This window comes from Vipera ursinii (genome assembly GCF_947247035.1).
Source record: "Vipera ursinii genome assembly, chromosome: 13".
Lineage (NCBI taxonomy): Eukaryota > Metazoa > Chordata > Lepidosauria > Squamata > Viperidae > Vipera > Vipera ursinii.
The window spans coordinates 16664561-16685577 of record NC_139526.1 but is presented as its reverse complement, the minus strand read 5'-3'; the positions used below and the strand labels follow the sequence as shown (position 1 = coordinate 16685577).

Sequence of the window (21017 nt, the reverse complement as noted above, 5' to 3'; positions counted from 1 at the left end):
TGCAGTGGCAAAACAGTAAACGTACAGCGGCCAAGAAAATGGCAGGCTGGGTCTATCAAGGCGTTGTTGAGGGTGGAGATCATTCAATTTTAGGGGAAAATATTAATTACTACTACTATATGCTTCCATCGACCGTAACCAACTGAAGCGCACACCTTTAGGAAAAAAGAGGGGAGCGAAAAGAGGCTATAAGGAAAGGCGAACTTTGACCACAATGAGGATAGGCTACTTAGCTGATAGGAACCCATCTCTTCGTTAGCCTACAGATAGAAGAATGCAGTCTCAACCTGTCTTAACCCTAAAGGGGCTCCTTATTTAACTTTTTCTATTACGACCACAAGTGGTTAAAAAGAGCTTGGGTAGGTGGATGGAGAGATGTGGTCCCCTGGGAAAATTGTCAAAAATTGTCATTAATTTCTTTTCAAGTTGAATTCATTGAGAGGAGAGATGACCCTCATTTCGAAGTGGCTGAGACATGGGCGTTTCACTGATGGAACTAAAGCCATTAAAGGCGGGGTGGGGGGTGTTTTCCTTCAAACTTGGCGACTAGCTGAGGAATTCTGGGAGTTGAAGTCCACAAGTCTTAAAGTTGCCAAGTTTGAAGACCCCTTCCATTAAATGTTTCGAAGCGTAGTGAGTTTTTTTGGGTGTGCGTGCGTGTGTCTTTGGCAAAATAAAAAGCCATTTGTTAAAAAAATAAAAAAACAATAATGAAAAATGAAAATGCAACAGTATGTACACAAGAGGACAAAACAGTCCAGCCCGCTCTAGAATAATTTACACACAACCTAAGAAGCTGCATTCGCTTTAAAGGAAAAGACGAGATCAGCTGACAGCTTTGTCTGTTTCCTCCTGTAAAGTAGAGAATTGAAGCCAGGGATATTTGAATAATAGGAAACACATCACAATTTTGTTAATTCCTTTTTTTTTTTTGGATTTGTTTGGTTTTCCCTTAAATCTTTGGGAATGAGGTGAGACAGCAAGATGAAGCGAAGCATCAAGCTACCTAGAGACACAGCAAGAGAGAGACAAGGCAGACGGTTTTAGTTAAAAACAAACTGGATAATTTTAATAAAAAGCTTGGTACCAAATTGTAGTACAAACATCTTAGGGTTTTTGGGAGGGGGGGCACACCCACACAACAGATATTCTAATTTACACAGTTTCTCTCCCATGCCCTCTAACACATGCCAAAAGTAAACTTGGAAAGGAAAAAAAAATAAGCCACATATAACAACAGCGATGGCAACAAGAAATGGCGTATTCTCCTTTTTTAGAAAAAAAAAATATAGAGAGAGAGGAAAAGTATACGTGTGTGTGTGTGTGTGGAAAAGAGACTAGGATGCTCTTGAAAGAGCTGATCAGGAACAAAACAATTGTGACACGAGCAGAGTTGTTGGTGTAGGTAAGACTAGTGATCAATCATAAGCTACCCAAAAAAAAAAATCTTCTATGGCATCAACAAGTTGACCATCCACAGAGCCATTTCAAGTGACCACCCACCCCTTCCTCCATCTCCTTCCCACTCACTCAAACCTAGACATTTGGGGTTGGGTTATAAGCTAGTAACCTTGATCGAACGAGTCCTCCGAAGAGTCACTGTATGACGATCCAGCTTTGGCCTCCGTGGACAGTAAACAAAATTCCCGCTTTCTATTGGCAGCCATTTTAGATTTCAGAGTCCTTGTTGAGGTGATGTTCTTCTTGCCGGCTTTGAAGATGTCAGAGATCCTGCTGCATTTGGGGGCCATGACACTATAGAGGCTGGAGGGTCTCATCCTGGCACGGGTTGGGGAATGAGAAGACCACTCATCCTTCAGGCATTCCTCCTCTTCCTCAGAATCTGTATCTGGGGTCAAGGTAGTTATTATTTTTTTAAAAAAGAAAAGAAAGAAAGAAAGAAAGAGAGAGAAAGAAAGAAAGAAAGAAAGAAAGAAAGAAAGAAAGAAAGAAAGAAAGAAAGAAAGAAAGAAAGAAAGAAAGAAAGACCAGACATGACTGCCAACTTTAAGTGCTGTCTATGGAGATTCTCAGTCATCAAGGTCATGGCTGTCCCAAAGAATCTTTTTTTTCTTTTCAAAAGGCAACTGGGCTTTGTTTTCCCTTGAAGATGTTTCACTTCTCGTCCAAGAGCGGTGGAGGATGGAGTGGATGGTGGCTGAACGACCAGATAACTGCAAGGAATATAAATCCTTCCATCCTCCACCGTTCAATCAGAACTGAAGAAGCTTCTTGGATGAGAAACGAAACGTCTTCAAGGAAAAACAAAATCCACTTGCCTTTGGGACAATTTTAAGCAGTGCATTTTTAGGGCTGTAGACCACAGAGCTAAGAAGAGGGTTAGAACATGCTGGCTTGGCACACTGCGATCCTATGTTCAACACCCAAACGCCTCCAGTTCAAACCTAGTTGTCCATTACTCACATCCAACTCAAGCCTGGCTGTCCATTATTCAAAGTTTTAGGGTCAAGGGCCAGCCGTAAATCTTTTGAGGGACCTGTCAATCCTGCTCTAAAAGACAGACCAGACCAAGAATTAAACTGACTCCATTCAAATTACATCCATGTTCAATGCCGTCAGTGCAATTATGATGATTATTTCCCAGGTGTTTTAATCATTTTTCCATTCTGACCCATTAAAAAATAACCATTGGGGGGGGGGGTGTCTGAGAAAAAGGACCCTAGAAGAAGCATCTCTGAATCTGAAGGATCAGGATGCAAATTAAAGGAAAGGCCTGGAAATCCTGTAACCAAGATCTTTATTGGTAAACTATTAAACTAATAATAATAATCTAAATCAGTCTTCGGCATATCCTTTCCTCCTCTTGATCAGACTAAATTCCACTCAAGAAAGGGAGACTAACGGTCTATTCCAAAAGGATCTTTGGTTGAAACCTGGTTTTATGTGGGCTTCCTTGGCTACTAGGGCAACATAGCAGTTTTATATTCCACCGGTTCTCTTGCACTGCTTGGGCAATTTTAATGAAACCACTCAATATTTATCGTCTCTCACTTGCTTTCGTCTTACATCCTGGTGACCCAGTTGGGAGGAGCATTGTTGCTGATGTGAACTAAGGCTTCCCTCTCAATTAGTCTGAATAATTAGAATAGTAAGGTGGATCAATTATCACATTGGCCATGATGTACAAATGCAAGGCACAGTCCAAAATGGCTTCCCTTTTATTTCCATAGAAAACTCAAGAGATGTTTTAGTGAGGTAGCTTTCTCAAAGCTGGTGTCCTTTCAAATGGATCCAACTGGATCCACCAGAGATCCAAGAAGGCCGATGTCTCCTGGAGAACCTGCTCCAAGGAACTTTGGAAGTTGTAGTCCCGAGTTCCTTGGAAATCATCAACTAAGAGAAGGCAAGACGAAGCCTTGACAGCAAATTAAAAGAAGGAGTAGGAGGGACACAATAGCAGTCTTCTAGTATTTGAGGGGCTGCCACAAAAAAGAGGGGGGGCGGTCTAATCTCCAAAGCACCTGAAGGCAGGACAAAAAGCAACGGATGGAAACTAACCAAGGAGAGAAGCAACCTAGAACTAAGGAGAAACTTCCTGACAGTGAGAAGAATTAGCCAGTGGAACAACCTGCCTCCAGAAGTTGTAATTGCTCCATCGAGAAGAGATTGGACAGCCATTTACAAGCTTGAGCAGAAGGCTGGACCAGAGGGCTTCCAAGCTCCCTTCCAACTTTGTTATTCTGTTAAATGCAGCCCCACTAAAAACAGTGGGGAGGAGAGGAAACTAGGAAAAGAAAAGTTACTTACTGTAGGAATAACTGCTCACTTCAGATATCGCTGGTGAGTTGGAAACCTTCATATGGTGGCCTTTCATTTTGAGCCCCATTTCCAACTTCTTCATTTTGAGCGCCATTTTGTTTTTACCTTCTTTAGAGGCTTTCAAGGAGAAGCCGAGGCTTTTAGTCAAGTTGTTTTTGGCATCCTTGCCAAACAAGGCACCATGGGGGGACAAGTATCGGTTGTTGTAATAGCCGCCATTTTTCTGCCTCCCTCTGGACCCATCCACGAACTTGAACGGAGACTTCAGCCTGCTGCGCCTGGTGAGTGACAGGGCTTTGTCGAGCTTGCTCACCAGTTGTTCCTGATCAGAGGCCACCTTTTTCTTCTTAATCTTGAGCTGCAAAATGAAAAGGAGAGGGAGAATGAGCAGAAGTCGAGGAAAGCAAGGGATCCAAGGAAAGTCACGCAAGAAATGACTTCTTCATCCAGAAGTCTCTGTGCATTTTGAGGGGGAATCCACTAGATATTCCCAAGAACTCTGAGCTAGGTTCTGATGCCTTCTCCAATGGCTTCATCTCCAGGGCTGGAATTTGGGGACTGCAACCCACCCAGGAGTCCTCAAATTGAGGAAGGGGAATGTTCTATGATAGCTGCGATGGATTTACATCCAGTTTATTTCAATACATAAAACCAGAAACATCGGCAGAAGCCAAAATCACCAGCTTCTACATCTGATTTACTTTGGCCGTGTCACTCGTGCAAGTTCCTTGGAGGAGTCAATGAGGATAGGAGCAGTTAGTGGAACAAGAAGAAGGGGCGAGCAACATGTTGGCTTGATACCCTCAAAACTGATACAAAGCTGGACATTCAACAACTGAAGGAAGCTGGGTAGCATGGAGAGCACCTGCTTATAAAGTCACCAAGAGTTGGACATGGTTGAATGCTTAAACCATTGAATGGTTTCAACAATTTAATCTGCCCAGCTGATCTAAGGTTGCTCAAGTGAAGATGAGAGCCGTGGCAATTGTATCTACTCAGCCCTAAATCTGGAATGGAAAAGTTAAACCTTGCTTCCCCCACTCTCCTCTTTGGAGAAGACGCTGATGTTGGGAAAGATGGAAGACCAACAAAGAAGGGGACGGCAGAGGAGGTGATGGTTAGATAAGTGTCACTGGGCAAACTCCAGGAGACAGTGGAGGACAGGGCTCCTAGCCTGCTATGGGCCATGGGGTCACAAAGAGTCTGACACGACTTAGTGACTGAATAACAGTGATAACAACTCCCCCTTCCATTTCGTGCTTAACTATTTGTTCCGGCTCAACCCTATTGTCTCCAAGGTAGAAGACTCACCTCGCTGGAGAAGTTCATCAAGAGATCTTGCTCATCCCAACTCCGATGTCTGGTCTTTGTCTTCCCACTCCTGGTCTCTCCCTCCTCTTCCTCATCCAGGAGAAGCCCTCGGTGCTTCTCCTCCAGCCCGTCACCCATTTCTGAGTCTTCGGAAAGCAACAGGGATTTGCTCAGCCTGAAAACATCAAGGGGGGGAGAATAAAGAGGATGACCAAGGGAAGAGCTTGGTAGCAGGATAGAAGCCCAACAAATGAAGGAGAGCTGTTCGTTATTGGTTGTTTTCTGTTTTGATTTTTATCTTAGCAGCTGGACATCGTGGTGTGATGAGCAGCTATGAAATCTGATGGAGTTAAACAAAGAAATGCAGGCAGTCCTCGACTTTCAATTGTTTAGTGACCGTTTGAAATCGCTACAACCATTTCATCAAGAGCGAAAATGTGGCAGCTACGTACCTCTCTGTTTTCATCCTGCCATTAGAATGGGATGGGTGGGAGAGAGGTTTTCAAATGGGTTATTTAGAGAAACGAAACTTGTCCAGTTCTATGGAAGCTCAGTGAAAGTCAGCGGGATGGAAACCTTTCAAGGACATTCTAGCAAGTGTGAAGGAGATAGCGGATGGGTCTCATAACAAAGAGAACATATTCGCATGAGCTGCATGGACGGTGGGCAGTTGGCTGGGAAAGTTACTGTTATATGCGATGGTGGGATGCCTTGGGAGTTTAGAGTTAGTTTTACCTCGCCTTTACCAAGCCATGTCTTCTATAAATAGTAAATGAAAACAATCCTGAACTTTTATTTGGATACTTGAGCTGGGAGGGGAAGGGAGGAAAGAGAAGGATTACAATATCTGGACCAAACAGGACTCTCCTTAATTTCCCTCATTTGAAAAAAATCTGAAACATCAGGCTGAAGAGGTGGACAATGCAGGCAGGCCCTTAAGCAAAGGCGAAGCCAAGTTCTAAATGTATCAGCAAGAAAGCGAAGACAGAAGGGAAACAGAAGAGGCTGCACCACAGTCAAGCAAAGCAAGACCAAAGCGTATCCTAATACAGGTAGGTTTCTCTTCCTTTCATGCCAAAGAAAACAAGTTCAAAGTCCAACAAAATCCAAGATCCACAGCATTCCCACTGGAAGTCCAAACTTCACCCATAGGTAAAGGTAAAGGTTCCCCCGCACATGCTTGCTAGTAATTTCCAACTCTAGGGGCCGGTGCTCATCTCCATTTCAAAGCCAAAGAGCCAGCGCTTGTCCGAGGACGTCTCTGTGGTCATGTGGCCGGCATGACTGGATGCCAAAGGTGCACGGAATGCTGTTACCTTCCCACCGCAGTGGTCCCTATTTTTCTACTTGCATTTTTACATGCTTTCGAACTGCTAGGTTGGCAGAAGCTGGGACGAGTAACAGGCGCTCACTCTGCTACGCGGCACTCGGGATTCGACCCGCCAAACTGCCGACCTTCTGATCGACAAGCTCAGTGTCCTAACCCACTGAGCCACACCGCGTCCTTCACCCATACGCAGCCCTAAAGACAGAGAACCTGCTCTACTTCACTCTCTTTCTTTCCTCAGTCATCAACACGTCCTCTAGATCGCAACAGTTTACCCCACGATGGCCCTACCTGTTTCTTAACCAACATCTATCCCCTAATACTCCACACAACAAGTCTTGCTCATCCTGGTGGCAGCCCAACGGCCAAGACACTGTGCCAAAAGAGCGCCAACATCCATGTTTGGGGCAGAGAGAAGGCAACCCAACCAGGGTGGGACCCTTTCCCGCCCCACAGCCCAACCTTACTTTCCACTCCTTCCGTCACTCTTCCCTCGCTCCTTAGGGGGCAACAGAGCGCTTGATCCATGGTTCCGTTTTCTGGGCCTTCCTGGACCTCGTTTTGCCAAGCTTCTATTTTTCTCGTCATGCTTTTCCCTTAAAAAAAACCACACACTTGACCGTTAACCAAGAGCAATGAGGAAAGAAAGAAGAAAGAAAGAAAGAAAGAAAGAAAGAAAGAAAGAAAGAAAGAAAGAAAGAAAGAAAGAAAGAAAGAAAGAAGGAAGGAAGGAAGGAAGGAAGGAAGGAAGGAAGGAAGGAAGGAAGGAAGGAAGGAAGGAAGGAAGGAAGGAAGAAAGAATGGGGGTGGAGGTAGAAGGAGGAAAGGAAGCAAGAGGGGGAGGAGGAAGAGAAGAAGAAGAAGAAGGAGGAGGAGGAGGAAGAAGGAGAAGGAGTAGGAAGAAGAAGAAGAAGAAGAAGAAGAAGAAGAAGAAGAAGAAGAAGAAGAAGAAGAAGAAGAAGAAGAAGAAGAAGAAGAAGGTGATCCATCACCAAACCTCTATACTGACCTACACTCAAAACATCCCACAGAAGGCCACAACTGCTAATGAAGTGCCTACAGCATCTGCCCATGGACAAACAGAAAGTCATGTTGCCAAGCCACAAGGTTGCCCTTCCATTCTCAAAGTCCAATTTGAATATCATGGAGTACAAGAAAAGGGGTGGAAAAGCCAAGATGGTGCAAGAGTCAAAGATGGTGCCACTGCCCAGCCAACCAGGAAGATGCAGAAGGATATCTGAAGGTCCCAGGGTGACTTACTCAGAGTCTCTCCGCCGCTGCAGCTTCACCAATTCCCTCTGCTTTTCCTTGTATCTCCTCTGCAGCTCAGCTAACTTCATCCGGTAATCCAGTTCCATGGCATCCATGTTCCCAATGGACGATTTAATTGAATACATCTGAGTTGGGGGAGAAGGAAAACCAGAACATCCATCAGTCTCATTCATTCACAGCCACTTATATACAAATAGAAATCCCACTCCTTCCTAGCCCTGATGAAGTTACCTAGTTGGGTCATAAAATGTCTGCAAGAAAACAACCAACTTCAGAGAACACCAAGGACCCCACCGTCGTCCTCCTCCACCACCTGCTCCTCCTCCCTTCCAAAACTGGTGATATAACCTAGTTGGGTCATGAAACAACCCAGCTCAGAAAGCACTAAAGACTCTACAGTCCAATCCTGAGCTACAAATATTTTCTTCTGTTAGTTCCGTTCATTAGCTACAACTCAGAATCCTAACAAAACCTGAGTAAGTATTAAGTCTGAGGGCGCAGTTCCTAGGATTCTTGACTAGCTGCAGGGCTAACCTATCTAGAGGGCAGAAGATGGCAGTTAAGAACTCAAGAATTTCTCCCAACAGGTTTCTGCTCTCAGTTAAAACTAAGTTTGGCTTTGGGCAATCACCTGCGAATCACAAAGAGCAACATCCAGTGAGAAAGGACAAACAAGAGCCACATTGGCTGCAAAATAGTCTTTGGTGTCCCTCAAAGGTCAGGAAAGCTATTGAGATGTTCCTTGGCTTGCTTCATCTCACCCCCCAAAAAACTCTTCCTAACCACTTTTCCCCATCCCCGTCTCTGCAAATCTGCTCTCCCAATCCTATTCACCGGCTCATCTTTCTTCTGCATCCAGCTGTATTTCTTATTGGGGTCCAGTTCCCGAGGCAGACGGATGTTCTTCAGGCTATCCATGAAGGGGGTGGAGAGAACTTCCATCAGCATCTGGGTACCAGCAGCTAACAGGCTTTCCAAGGCTGGATGAGCTGAGAAGTTCTCTGGACCTGCATGAGATAGGATGGACGAGCAATTAGGAACAGGAGGGACATCCGACAGAGAAGGGCCAAAGGAAATGCTTAAGCAAACTAAGTCCAACCTTCCTTGAATTTGGATCTCTTAACTAATTCTTAGCAGGGGCTAACCCTGAGTTCAGAAGACCCCTGTGCATAGGCTCTTTAGCAATAAATCAGTTTAACTGGACCTTCACCTGTGGACCTGGTCTTTCACGCCTGGCGCACAAGCCAGAAGAGAAGAGCTTGAGACTCAAAGCTAAGCCTTGAACGTTGTCTTGAATTGAGGTCCATATCTACTGCTAAGCTTGTAAGCCGCCCTGAGTCTTTGGAGAAGGGCGGGATATAAATGGAATTAAAATAAATAAATAAATAAAATATCTACTCACCTTCGGTTTCCTGCTGCCGTTTCTCCAACTCCAGTTCTGCAATTTCGCTCAAGAGGGTAATCCCGTGCAGAAAGGTGTGTTCTGGGGACAGGCTAGAAGAGACTTCTAAGTTCACCACTGCCTCCTGAGTGACACCACCATCGCTGTTCGTGAGCAAGGAACACGCTTGGGGTAATTCAGCTGCTGCTGCTAAGGCATTCATACCAGCCAAAGGGTCATCAATTTTGATATCCAGAGATGGGACTGGGCAGGAATACATCTCCTTCCTGTATATGGGGGCTTCTACCATAGGTTCCTCCTCTTCCTGAAGCATGCTGGGAAATTCCCTGTTTGAAGGAGAACGGATATGGGGCATTTCTACAGCCAACAGTGACTTCTCAGGCTGAGGGACCAGTCCTATCTCAGACTGTTCAGTGTCTCTCTGTAACAAACTTCCACCATAGTCATGAATGGGGCAAGTTTCACTGTCATTGGTCTCTTCTGCTTGGGTTTCCATCTCCACCGAGCAGGACATCCCTGGGTAGGCAGCTTGGCAATCTTCAAGAACTTCCTCGTGGTCTGAAGTCCTGAGGGCTTCGCCATGGTGCAACTGAAGGTCACAACCCTCGGTGTCCTCAACAGGGAGGGTAACCGAAGTTGCCATATCCAGGACCTCCATATCCTGTTCACAGCTGCCTTCTTCCTGGCTATTGTCGATCTCCATCTCCGTTTTCACCCGTTCTTCCAAGGATTCTTCCTCCTCCACAGCTTGGATGGGTTTGACAATCTTGGATGGGGAAAGATGAATAGGCTTCACCTCTGGAGAAAGTGTCAAGCGCTCAGGACTGCTGGTAGGCAGAGGGACACTGGAGCCCAACTCATCTGCATCGGGTGTAGCAGTTGGCTGGAGAAGGTATGGGTAGTGTCTTCTGAAGGAGTCTGGAAGGGACTGGAATGGATAGCCGGATGGAATTTCTGCAAGAGGGCAGCAAAAATGAAAAACTGGAAGACAAGTCCCATATTTTCTGTGGAGAGCGCCTCAACCTTTCCAGACTAGAGGAATTTATTTTCCAAACTTTACTATTGACTTGAGTCAAAATCTCCCCTGTTCTAAGAAGGAAGGAAGGAAGGAAGGAAGGAAGGAAGGAAGGAAGGAAGGAAGGAAGGAAGGAAGGAAGGAAGGAAGGAAGGAGAAAGAGAGAGAGAAAGAAAGGAAGAAAGAAAGAAAGAAAGAAAGAAGAAAGAAAGAAAGAAAGAAAGAAAGAAAGAAAGAAAGAAAGAAAGAAAGAAAGAAAGAAAGAAAGAAAGAAAGAAAGAAAGAAAGAAAGAAAGAAAAGAAAGAAAGAAAGAAAGAAAGGTGAATTTCAGTTAACCGGTTTTGGGCACTCAACTGCACAGTATGGTGGAACTCCCATTGTAGGATGGAAGTCATCTCAGATGGATCTGCTTACATAAATGTTCACATCTTTTTCAAGGGAGAAAAGGAGCTTTGGGAAAGTGGCAGAGTTAGGAAAAGGCCAAACAGGAAATTAAAAAAAAAAAGAAAGTGGATTAAAACATAGCGGGGGCTTTGTACCTGGAAATAACGTCTGATAGGAAGCCGAGGTCTCTTTCTCCAGCTCCAGATCTTTCTTCTCCATGTTCTCCGTCTCCTCCTCTTCCTTAGGAGGGAGGTTGGGGGCAGGGGGTGGAGAAGCAGGAGGTGGGCTAGATGGATGAGTGAGGGGAGTCGTGGGGTAGGAGGAATAGGTCGGCTGGCTTGGTGGTTCCTCCAGCTTTTGGATAACCTCAGCTTTGAGCACCGACAGGGAAGAGGAGGACCTGGGCGACAGTGGAGGAGGGCTGATCGCCTTATTGTAGGACGCAGAAGTGCTGGGAGACAAAACTGGAGGCTTCCGGTGCAGAAGGCTCGAGGCAGAAGTTGGCAAACCTGGTTTGGCATTGTCCAGGTTCCGTCTAGTTATCTTCTCCTCCATCTCTGCCCGCTGTTCGCTGGCTTTTAGCCTCTCCTGTGGAGAGAGAGGAGATCTGAAATAGGGGATGGTTCTCCACACTCTTGCTACATGAACCACAAAGGGGACCCAGAAGTAAACTAGGTTGGACACAAGGCGGGTCATTCAAAACTTGATTAGAAGGTACAAATGCCTGGAAATGCAGGCAGTGGGGTTTTTTTGGGGGAGGGGGTTTCCCCCTGCAACAATGGGAGCAGGCTTTTGGAGAGAACGAATTGTGGACCTTCAGATGTTTAAGAAATAATGGATTAATGCATGGGCTGGATTCGACAACTTGGTTTTCACCCATTGTCCCACTTTGCCTTTGTATAAAAGTTGTCCAGGAATAACAACAACAATATGAAAAGGCCAGCTATAAGGCCCCAAACCAAAAATGATAAGTGGCGATTCTTCCAAGCTGAGTCCTTTATTGTTTCACAACGACAGACTGAAGTCTCCACTATCCTGCATCTATCTTATACTCTGGGAACTATTAGGGAGGAGCTGTCCTCACCCTCTTTCTCTCACAGGTTATTTGGGCTGAGTTGCCTCCTAACCCCTCTGGAATGCAGACTCTCCATCCTGGGGAACCACCTCCTCACTACATTCCACCACATCAGTCTAGTTCAGGGGTAGGCAACCTCGGCTCTTTTATGACTCATGGACTTCAACTCCCAGAATTCCTGAGCCAGCCAAACTGGCTCAGGAATTCTGGGAGTTGAAGTCCATGAGTCATAAAAGAGCCGAGGTTGCCTACCCCTGGTCTAGTTGATTTGATTAATGCTAAGTAGGATCTACCAGGTCTTCTCCATTCATCACACCTGGAGACCCATTTTCAGAAAGGAGAGACAAATGAGGTGGTTTTCCCAAAGGCAGCTGCAAGAGTTGAAGCCAAGGGTTAGGACCTACCACCAACTGGGCATGTGCAGCCTGTTGCTGCAAGAGGTATAGCTCATGCTGACGGATCAGCTGCTGGTGAGATAAGAGCTGGAGCTGGTGAGCGTGCTGGAGGGAGCTCCTGGTAGGAGAATATATGGCAGGCCAGAGAGGAGGTGCCCGGTCCATCAGTTCTGCTGGAATGAAGAGACAGATTGACTTGAAAACCCATCCAAGCCAGAATTCAAGGACTAAGCAACGTGGGTATCCTGGAGGTGGGCTATGTGCCACTCAGTTGGCCACATATGAACTTTACCCAAAACATGCCAGGTGGAAACAACCAGGCCCATATGTGTAGAGTTCAAGCTAACTACTTTATTATGTTCTGCCTATAATACAGGAATCTCCCTAGTGTCATGGTTCCGACAAATGAGACCAATTAAAGCAGAACTCTGAGGCTTGAGTTTTCCTCTAAGAACATGTTTATTGGCTATAAAGTCTCGGCCTGGTCAAAAGTGAAACCAAGACTAAAGCCCCCCTCCTCCCCCAAGGAGTAACAATATTACAAAGTTAAAACTTCCCACCCCAAAACTACTGTATGCAATTAATTACGTCTCCCAATAGAATAGTTCAGCGGGGTTTCTAACATTAGGCACAACCCCCTAGTCTAATGAACAGAAATGACCTTGGTTCCCACAGGACAGGAATTTGTTTAGGCTAGCATAAAACTCCCCATCTCCTCCCCACAAACCTTGTGGCAACCAAAAACAAGCAAGATGGCTTCAGCCAGTTTCACTGTAGACTTGACACCTAGTCTGTAAGCCTACTCTTTTGTGAACAATTAGATAAGGCTCCAGGGAACTTAGGCATGGTCAGTTGTAACCCTTTTGTGATTGCCCAGTGACTCCAGGATAACTCCATGCTTGACCCCCTCCTCCCTTCCAGGCTGGTGCTTCCCAAAAAGTATCTCTTGTCAGCCTATTCCTGGTGGATCAGACAAGAGATGACCAGATTCTACCTTATTGAACACGAACAATAACTTGCACATCTGAAGGTACAACTCTCTTTGGGTACCTACCAAAGTGGGTCAGGTGTTCACTGGGGATCATGACAAGCTGGCCAGATTGAGGATCTCTGGCAAATTGGTATGCAGAGGGGAGCGCTCCCCCCATGCCAGAAGGAAAAGCAGGGGCCATGCCTTGGTGCAAAGAAGGGTGCCCTGCAAAGAAGACAGGATCAGAGGATAAACTCCAAGTGGAAATGATCAAAGGCCGCATGAAACCAGGTGAAATTGTATCTAAAAAAAGATATTTTAGGACTGCACAGCTGGTCACCCAGGGATGCATGGATAAATGCCTAAATGCATCCAGGTCATAGTTATCTCAAAGGTACCTTATCAAAAGCACTTTTTTTTCCCAAGGAAAAAATAGCTTTTTTGTTCCTTCGACAAGTTTTTGGGGGAGTTTTTTTTCCAAGGGAAAAAAAAAACCCAGGCTGTTGCCTTTTTGAAAAAGCATCTTTGAGACATGCCTGGATAATAAAGCCACTGCAGCATCATTTTTAATTCTAGTCCCTTGGGGTGTCTAGAATCATCCTAGGTGCCCACTGTGTTAGGTGACAAAATGAAAGAGTTCATTTTCTAGGAGCATTAAAAAAAACACACACATGAGATTGCTGGACATCACCCTGCTGTAGCGTGTGAAATGAATGGGCTTTTTTCAAACTTGAGACACTGCCCAGGGGATTTGAGAAAAAAACAGGGCCTTTGGTGAAATTTCGTGCCGAAAACCCTCCAGAACGAAACATTCGCACACACACCCCTGGTGGACGGTCTAAACAGGAGGCAACTCTGAGTTCATTTGATCACCTTACCGTAGGGGTGGCCAGTAAGCCACATGGACGAACTGCTGCTTCTGGGTAACCATGGATGGGTCGCCAGGTGTGGTGTGGGGTCACCAGTCCACCGTCCTGAACCAGTCAGGGGTGGCCCCCCAGTCACCATGAGGTTGGAGTTTAAGCCACTGGTGGCACAAGTAGCTGGATGGATCCGAGCGAAATCAGCCAATTCTTTGCTTTCTCTGGGGAAAATAAAAAAGAAGAGGGGGGGAGGAGCTTAGGGACCCAAGTCTTGATAGTTTTCAAGCAAAGTCCTTCTATTCTTCATCAGGAGAGGGAATAAGAACACTTCAATGGATGGTGAAGGCATTTGTGGAAGAGTTTCAAAAGAGGAGGAGGAGGAGGAGGAGGAGGAGGAGGAGGAGGAGGAGGAGGAGGAGGAGGAGGAGGAGGAGGAGGAGGAGGAGAAAGACTAGGACTGTGGGGTCCTTGATGTTCTCTGAACTTGGTTGTTTTCCTGTAGACATTTCATGACCCAACTAGATTACATCATCAGTGGGGGGAGGAGGAGGAGGAGGAGGACTGTGGGGTCCTTGATGTTCTCTGAACTTGGTTGTTTTCTTGTAGACATTTCATGACCCAACTAGATTACATCATCAGTGTGAGGAGGAGGAGGAGGAAGAGGAGGAAGAGGAGGAGGAGGAAGAGGAAGAGGGGGTATCCAGGTAACTTCTGAACTTCATAGGAACTTCACTCAGCCCCTCCTCCATTCTCCTTCCACCAGCCAGCAAGAACGTTTTCGCTTAAACTAGATTGTTAGCTTGTTGGATTTATCTACTTTTCTTTTTTTTTGCTGGGCAATTCTGTTTTTCTCCCGGCTGTTTATTTGCTTTTGCTTTTGCGGCTAAAATATATTTCTACATTACAGATAACTTTGGGGAGCTGCGTCTTTCAGACTGCAAAACTGCGGGCAGAACAGGTCCGATTTTTAAGAGCTAAAAGCCGAGCTAGGCAAAGCATCCCAAACCTAAGGAATATCACCTGAGCAGTTTCTCCTGGTCTCGTTCCAAACGACTCGCCAGGTGGTGGCTTTCACGAAGGCGTGGACGGTCGTCCCCACAGTCCTCATCCAACCGTCCGTGTCCTAAGGGGCAACCGAAAGAAAGCTAGCTCAGCCTCCTGTAAATATAACCAAACATGGAGAATTCTCCAGCCAACGGTTGAAGGTCTAGACCAGAGGTCCCCAACCTTTTGGGCACCAGGAACCAGTTCTGTGGAGAGAGCTTTTTTTCCTTTAAGAACCTGAGATTTGGGGTTTGTCTGTCTTCCATCTTCTCGGTCATCCCTGTGGATACTCTCTCTTTTTCTTTTTTTCCAAAAGGTGCTTTAAATAATCACAGGCCTATGATTGTCACTAGGTTTCTCATAAGGAAGCAACCTCATTCTTGCAAATGCTTGTTTTCAATTACTTTTATTTTCCAAACCCTACTAGCACCCCATCCAGGGCGCTGCAGCTATAACCCCAAAACCATAAAATGGCCTATCCCAGAATTTCCTTGCTGACCTAGGAATAGTGGCGAATCGGCTTTTCAAAAGGGTCTCGTGGCCGTACTGGGAGAGTTCTGCACGCCCCCTTAACGCCCCAAAGACAACTGACAAACTGCCATTTCATAACCCACCCACCCCCACACAAAAAAAAATCTTTAATAGGCAATCTTGTCTTTATAAATTTCCTGACGTGAAGTCTGCCTGAGCAAAATTCATCTCCGTGCAAAATTCAATCGGTTATGCACAGAGCCAGGAGGCAGGGAGACCGCCGTGTGTGTGTGTGTGTGTGTGTGTGTGTGTGTCTGTGTGTGTGTGTGTGTGTGTGTGTGTGTGTGTGTGAGAGAGAGAGAGAGAGAGAGAGAGAGAGAGAGAGAGAGAGAGAGAGAGAGAGAGAGAGAGTATCTCTGGAGGCCCTGTTTCCTTGGCGACCAACACCCCTCTTCAATGTGTGGTTTGGCTCACCAAATCCTCCTAGATTAGCCAAGTTAAAAAAAACCCTTTTGCTTCTCTCTCTCTCTTAAAAGGGTTCGCACCTTCCAGCACCCTCCACTTGGCGCAAACCAACTCAATATTATTAATTTTTTTTTAAAAAAAAAAAGAAAAGAAAGGAGGAAAAAAGTCTCTTGGCACACGAGGACGGGAAAAGGGTGGAGGGGCGAGGGAGAATTGGGGAGGGGGGCTGAGAGACTGGGCAAAAAGGAGAGCCTTGTGTGCCAATTCTATCGCTTAGCAACCAGACAAAGTACAGTCCTTGTTCGCCAGCTCTTATTTCTGCTCAGTAAATTACATTTAACAGAGCAGGGGGGGGAGCAGGGGATGGCTGGGGGGGGTGTTACATGGGGGGGTTGGAAGCTTTCAGACCAGCTCAAACACATCTCCTTTGTTGGCTACCAGTCCCGGTTCTTGGCTCCAGACGCAAAGAGGCTGTGGGAACCCAGCCTGAAAAATGAAGTCGGCTGGCCGCTGCACACAAAAGGGCTGAACTGGGGGGGGGGCCTGATGGGGGGTGGGTGTTTCCAGCAGATGGACAGACAGATTGACAGAGAGGACACCAGCTCCCTTTTTCTCTCCGCAGCACCAGCAGGAAGGCATCCGAGCAAGTTTGGACTGCAGCTGGCTGCCCCCCACCCACCCAGCCAAAATGGAGAGGTGGGCAACGACGGAAGGGGCACCGATGGGCTTGGAAGAACACACAGCTTGTGAGTTGGCAGGGAGAAGAGTGTGTGTGGGGGGGTCCCCCTTGGCAAAATTTACAGACGCACCAATTCAAGGCTCCCAATTTGTAAATTTCAGCCACATTCTGCCTCGGTGCACGCACGCACACACACATACACACACACCCAAAAATTCAAGGGTCTTCTTCTGCAGCCAGCATGTGTGTGGCCAGGGACTTAGGAATATTTATTTATTTATTTATTTATTTATTTATTTATTTATTTATTTATTTATTTATTTATTTATGGGATTTATATCCCGCCCTATCTCCCGAGGGACTCAGGGCGGCTAACAACATCAAAATATGTTCTTTCCCCCCTGCCCCATCTCAAAATCTGGGCGATGTTTGGCCAGCAACCAACTGAATTACTCTTGCAAAAGCAGCAAAGCAAGAGCGAAGGACCACTATCCATGATTTCAGTGGCCGTGTATTCTCACTGGGTTTCTCCGATCTGGCAACAAGATGGACACCATTTCTATTCCGGTTTGCACACCTACAGGCCAGTGTCCTTAGGGGAGGGAGTCAGGAATGTCAAGATGGTGGTCTCCATCGTGCGATTTAACCTCCACCCATTTTATTTTATTAACATGCCTCTAACCCTTGAAACATCACCATCTTGGGGAATGATCCAGAATCGTACATTTCGGTTAATTTTGTTCATCCCTGCCATCATTCCCCTATCTATCTGCAGCCTCTCTAAAAAGGCCAGCCCCATCTGCCATTTTGTGGGAGTGCCCACGACATGCTCTTGAAATGCCCCATTGGTTGAAAAACAGACTGGCTGCAGTGAAGCAATTTTATTTTTATTTTTATTTTTATTTTATTTTTTTAAAAAAAGCAAATTGCAATAAAATGGAAATACACTGCAGACATTAGCAGAACCACACATGATCCGCTGAGAAATTTAACGGTGTGTGTGTGTGTGGAGGGAAGTTGGATAGCCGTTACAATGACTCACTCTAACAAAATGTTCCCCAAGTAATTCCCTCAGAGCTAAGTGGTGTCTGTAAGCTTTCCATAGACAAGGCTCGATTTATTTATCTTTATCTTATTTTTTTTTAAAGCGGAGGGGGGGAGTTAGCAAATACACACAGAGAGGCCACGTTTAGAAATCAGGGCTCGGCATCTGCAGTTGCCAACTGGCAAAATGAGATGCAGAGGGAGAAGCCATAATTCATAATAACTCAAACAAGACGTCCAGGGAAATTCTCCATCATCCAAAAAGTCATAATTATCCCAAAGGTGTTGTTTTCCCTCAAAAAGGCAACTGGACTTTTTTGGGTTTTTTTTTTCTTTGAAGACATTTCGCTTCTCATCCCAGAAGCTTCTTTAGTTCAGAGAGTGCTAATGCCCAGCTGTTTGCAAGGAATATAAATCCTTCCCTTCTCCGCCATCAGAACTAAAGAAGCCTCTCGGATGAGAAGCGAAATGTCTTCAAGGAAAAATAAAGTTGCCTCTTGAAAAAGCACCTTTGGGACACCTAAAACCAGACCCAGGTTTGATTCTCCCTCCCTTATTAGCTGCTCGCCGGTCCGTTTCCGCCACCCGTGTCCTGCAGATGTTCTCTACCGCAGCCCCCTTGCCCTATGGGAACTGTAGTCCAAAGAGCTGGCGGGGATCCAGGCTACGGATTAGGAAAGTCAAGCCAACTTTCCCAAACTCTTTCCTCCATCTCTAATCGGCAATATTTCACGATTTCAGAGAAGGCTGAGCTGAAATCTCAACCGAAGTTGCGCGAGAGCCTTCGGTGTTGGCTACCACAAAAGATCTGCAATTTTCGTTTGTGGCGGGAACAGAAGAGATCACACAGCAAGGTGGCTGATTTATCTCCCCAGTCAGTAGCCTTCCGGTTTAATTTTCTCTAACCACACCTGGCCTGGAGCTTAACTTTGGGTTTCTGGGATCACTCTGAGAACCAACAGTGATCTACTAGATTCCACATCCGGAATGGTCCAGAACCACAAGGCTTTCCATCATTCAATTCTCCTCATTCAAATGGCCATTTCTTCCCTTTTCATTTAATTGCGTCCCCAATTTTAATTATGGTGCGTCTGTTGTATGCAGCTACACCCGTCTCCCCTTGCAATTATTCACGCTGCAGAAAATGCTGGGATGTGGCCTCAAAGGTTGACTTTGGGTGTGGTTTGGTTTTTAAAAATGGAAGGCACTTAGATTCTCTTCTAAATCAAAAAGCAGCTTAGTTGGAAAGGAGCTCTTAGCATCTTGCACAAACAAACCCGAGAATTAAGCGACAGCGATTTACTTTGGGGTGACGGTATGTCACATACACCCAAGGAGGCAAGTTCAAAAAGGTCCAGCAGATCAACATTTGTCTCTAAAAGCGGCACAGAAGAAACTTTTTACCATTTTTTTTTAAACATCTCCTTTTTCATTCATTTTCTTTCCCTTCTGGTCAACTGTAAACCTACAAACAAAATCTCTTTTTTTTTCTCCCTTTCCATTGATTTTAACCCCTTTAAGGAGAGAAAAGCATGGTGTAAGAATGCTTTTTTTAAAAAAAATAAAAGAACAATAAAATCTGCCCCATAGGGACTACCAGCTTGGAGTAGATTGAAGCAATCCACACTCAAAAGGAATCTCGCTCAGTGGGGTCTCCTGTAAACACCAGACTAGAGTTCTCCAGAAGCAGAAGGAACTAGATTCAAGAGAGCCTTGGTGGAGCAGTGGGCTGATGCCTCCTTAAGGAACACCAGCTGCCTGCAATTAGTGCAGGTTCGAGTCCCACCAGGCTCAAGGTTGACTCAGCCTTCCATCCTTCCGAGGTAGGTAAAATGAGGACCCAGATTGTTGGGGGCAATTAAGCTGACTTTGTAATAATGCCGCTTGGGGGTGTGTGTGAAAGCCCTAATAAGCAGGCATTTACATAGAATGAAGGCTATTGCTAAGCACATTGATTTGTGCTTTAGATTGTAAGCCGCCCTGAGTCTTCGGAGAAGGGCGGGATATAAATGGGATTAAAAAAAAATAAAAAGAAGGGTTAGTCCTCCATCTGTACGACGACGTGTTTGTGTGTTGGGCTTGTACTTTTAGACCAGACATGTCAAACACAAGGCCCGGGGGCCGGATCTGGCCCACAAAGTGGTTTCATGTGGCCCGCAAAGCTATCCTGGAAACAGTGAGGGAACGGCCCCCACTGCCTTGGCCCTGGCCCAGAGACCCTCCTCCTGCCAGAGACCCTCAGATCTGTCCCACTCCTGCCCAGGCCCCCATAGGCATCCCATGTAGAGCTGGCCACGCCCTCCCAGTAGGCCATACGCACTCTAGCCACGCCCACCCACTAGGCCACACCCACCCAGACCATACCCACCCGGCCCCCTGAGGGCAACCGCAATGCTGATGCGGCCCTCAGTGAAATTGAGTTTGACACCCCTGTTTTAGACCGTGTGTTGATTTTGTCCGCAAAACAGAGCAGTGCAACAGTGACACCCTATGGCATAGCCAACCCATTTCCTTGTAGACTTGGCTTCTTCCAAAAATAAAAATAAAAATGGAGGCTTGCATGAAAAAATATGAAGCTCCTTCAACCCTGCCAAGATTGTTGACCCTGAAATCTGGTATCAGCCTCCGATATGAAGGCCTTGTAACCGCCTCCTTGCTTTGACCGTGGAAACAAAAGCTCACACAGAGAGTTCACTAAGCACAAAAGTTCTTCACAAGTGAAGGTGAATCGACGGCACGTAGAATCTTGGGATGCCCAGGATAATGTTGCTGGATCCAATTTGGGTTAGTCATCGGGACCAGAGGTTTATTCTTCCGAGCTTTTGGATTCGTGCTGAAGACCATCCTCAGAGAACTTCCTTCTCACCAGAATGTTTGCTGTGGGCTATTCTCTATTCCAGGGGTCTTCAAACTTGGCAACTTTAAGACTTGTGGACTTCAACTCCCAGAATTCCTTAGCCAGCCCTGGAATTCTGGGAGTTGAAGTCTGCAAATCTTAAAAGTTGCCAAGTTTGAAGACCCTTGCTCTATTCTATTCTAGCCAGCCATCAACACCCCAATCAACAAATAAAAAAAAGGCTACCCACAACCAAGCACCACACAAAGCACACACTCTGGTGAGAAAGAAGTTCCCTGGGTTCCAGCACGAGTCCAGAAGCTCAGAAGACCAATCTTCTCTTCCTGGTGACTGACCCAGATTGGATCCTGCAACCAAGTTCTTTTGTAAACCATCAAGTCTCTTCTCTCCCCTTCTAGGAACAGCGTTCCCATAACAATCGACACCATCACAACTATTTTGGCTCAAAGGCCACCTTCCCGCTCCACTATCCGCTCCGACTTTCTTCTCCAAACTTTCCAAAGATGCTAAAAATGTGGAGCATTCCCACAGCCAATTCCCCTCTTAGCTAACCTTCCCAGCTTATTGAGGAGGACTTCAATTCCCATAACGCCCTCATCACTACCGCCAATCCAGCACTTGCCCCTGTCCCATCCAGAGCTCGGCGCTTCCCTGCCCACCAG

General features: G+C 46.0%; 1 protein-coding gene and 1 long non-coding RNA gene across 4 annotated transcripts in view; one reads left to right on the top strand and one right to left on the bottom strand.

Annotated features, from left to right (window-relative positions):
- TNRC18 (trinucleotide repeat containing 18) overlaps positions 1–21017 on the bottom strand; it is a 62993-nt gene that overhangs the window by 22143 nt on the left and 19833 nt on the right. Inside the window, exons 4-15 of one of the 3 annotated variants that reach the window (XM_083373158.1) lie at positions 14816–14918; positions 13811–14016; positions 13017–13157; positions 11972–12135; positions 10648–11080; positions 9093–10046; positions 8525–8697; positions 7679–7815; positions 6886–7014; positions 5092–5266; positions 3769–4138; positions 1571–1849 (exon numbers count right to left, since the gene is read on the bottom strand). In XM_083373158.1, the coding sequence (XP_083229284.1) occupies positions 1571–1849; positions 3769–4138; positions 5092–5266; positions 6886–7014; positions 7679–7815; positions 8525–8697; positions 9093–10046; positions 10648–11080; positions 11972–12135; positions 13017–13157; positions 13811–14016; positions 14816–14918 (3264 nt within the window). The remainder of the gene's footprint in view (positions 1–1570; positions 1850–3768; positions 4139–5091; positions 5267–6885; positions 7015–7678; positions 7816–8524; positions 8698–9092; positions 10047–10647; positions 11081–11971; positions 12136–13016; positions 13158–13810; positions 14017–14815; positions 14919–21017) is intronic. The other 2 variants (XM_083373156.1, XM_083373157.1) reach the window with 2 other exon arrangements.
- LOC310646591 lies at positions 16193–20842 on the top strand. Its single transcript, XR_014493727.1, has 3 exons — positions 16193–16521; positions 18240–18352; positions 20754–20842. It is a non-coding gene; the product is annotated as an uncharacterized lncRNA (long non-coding RNA).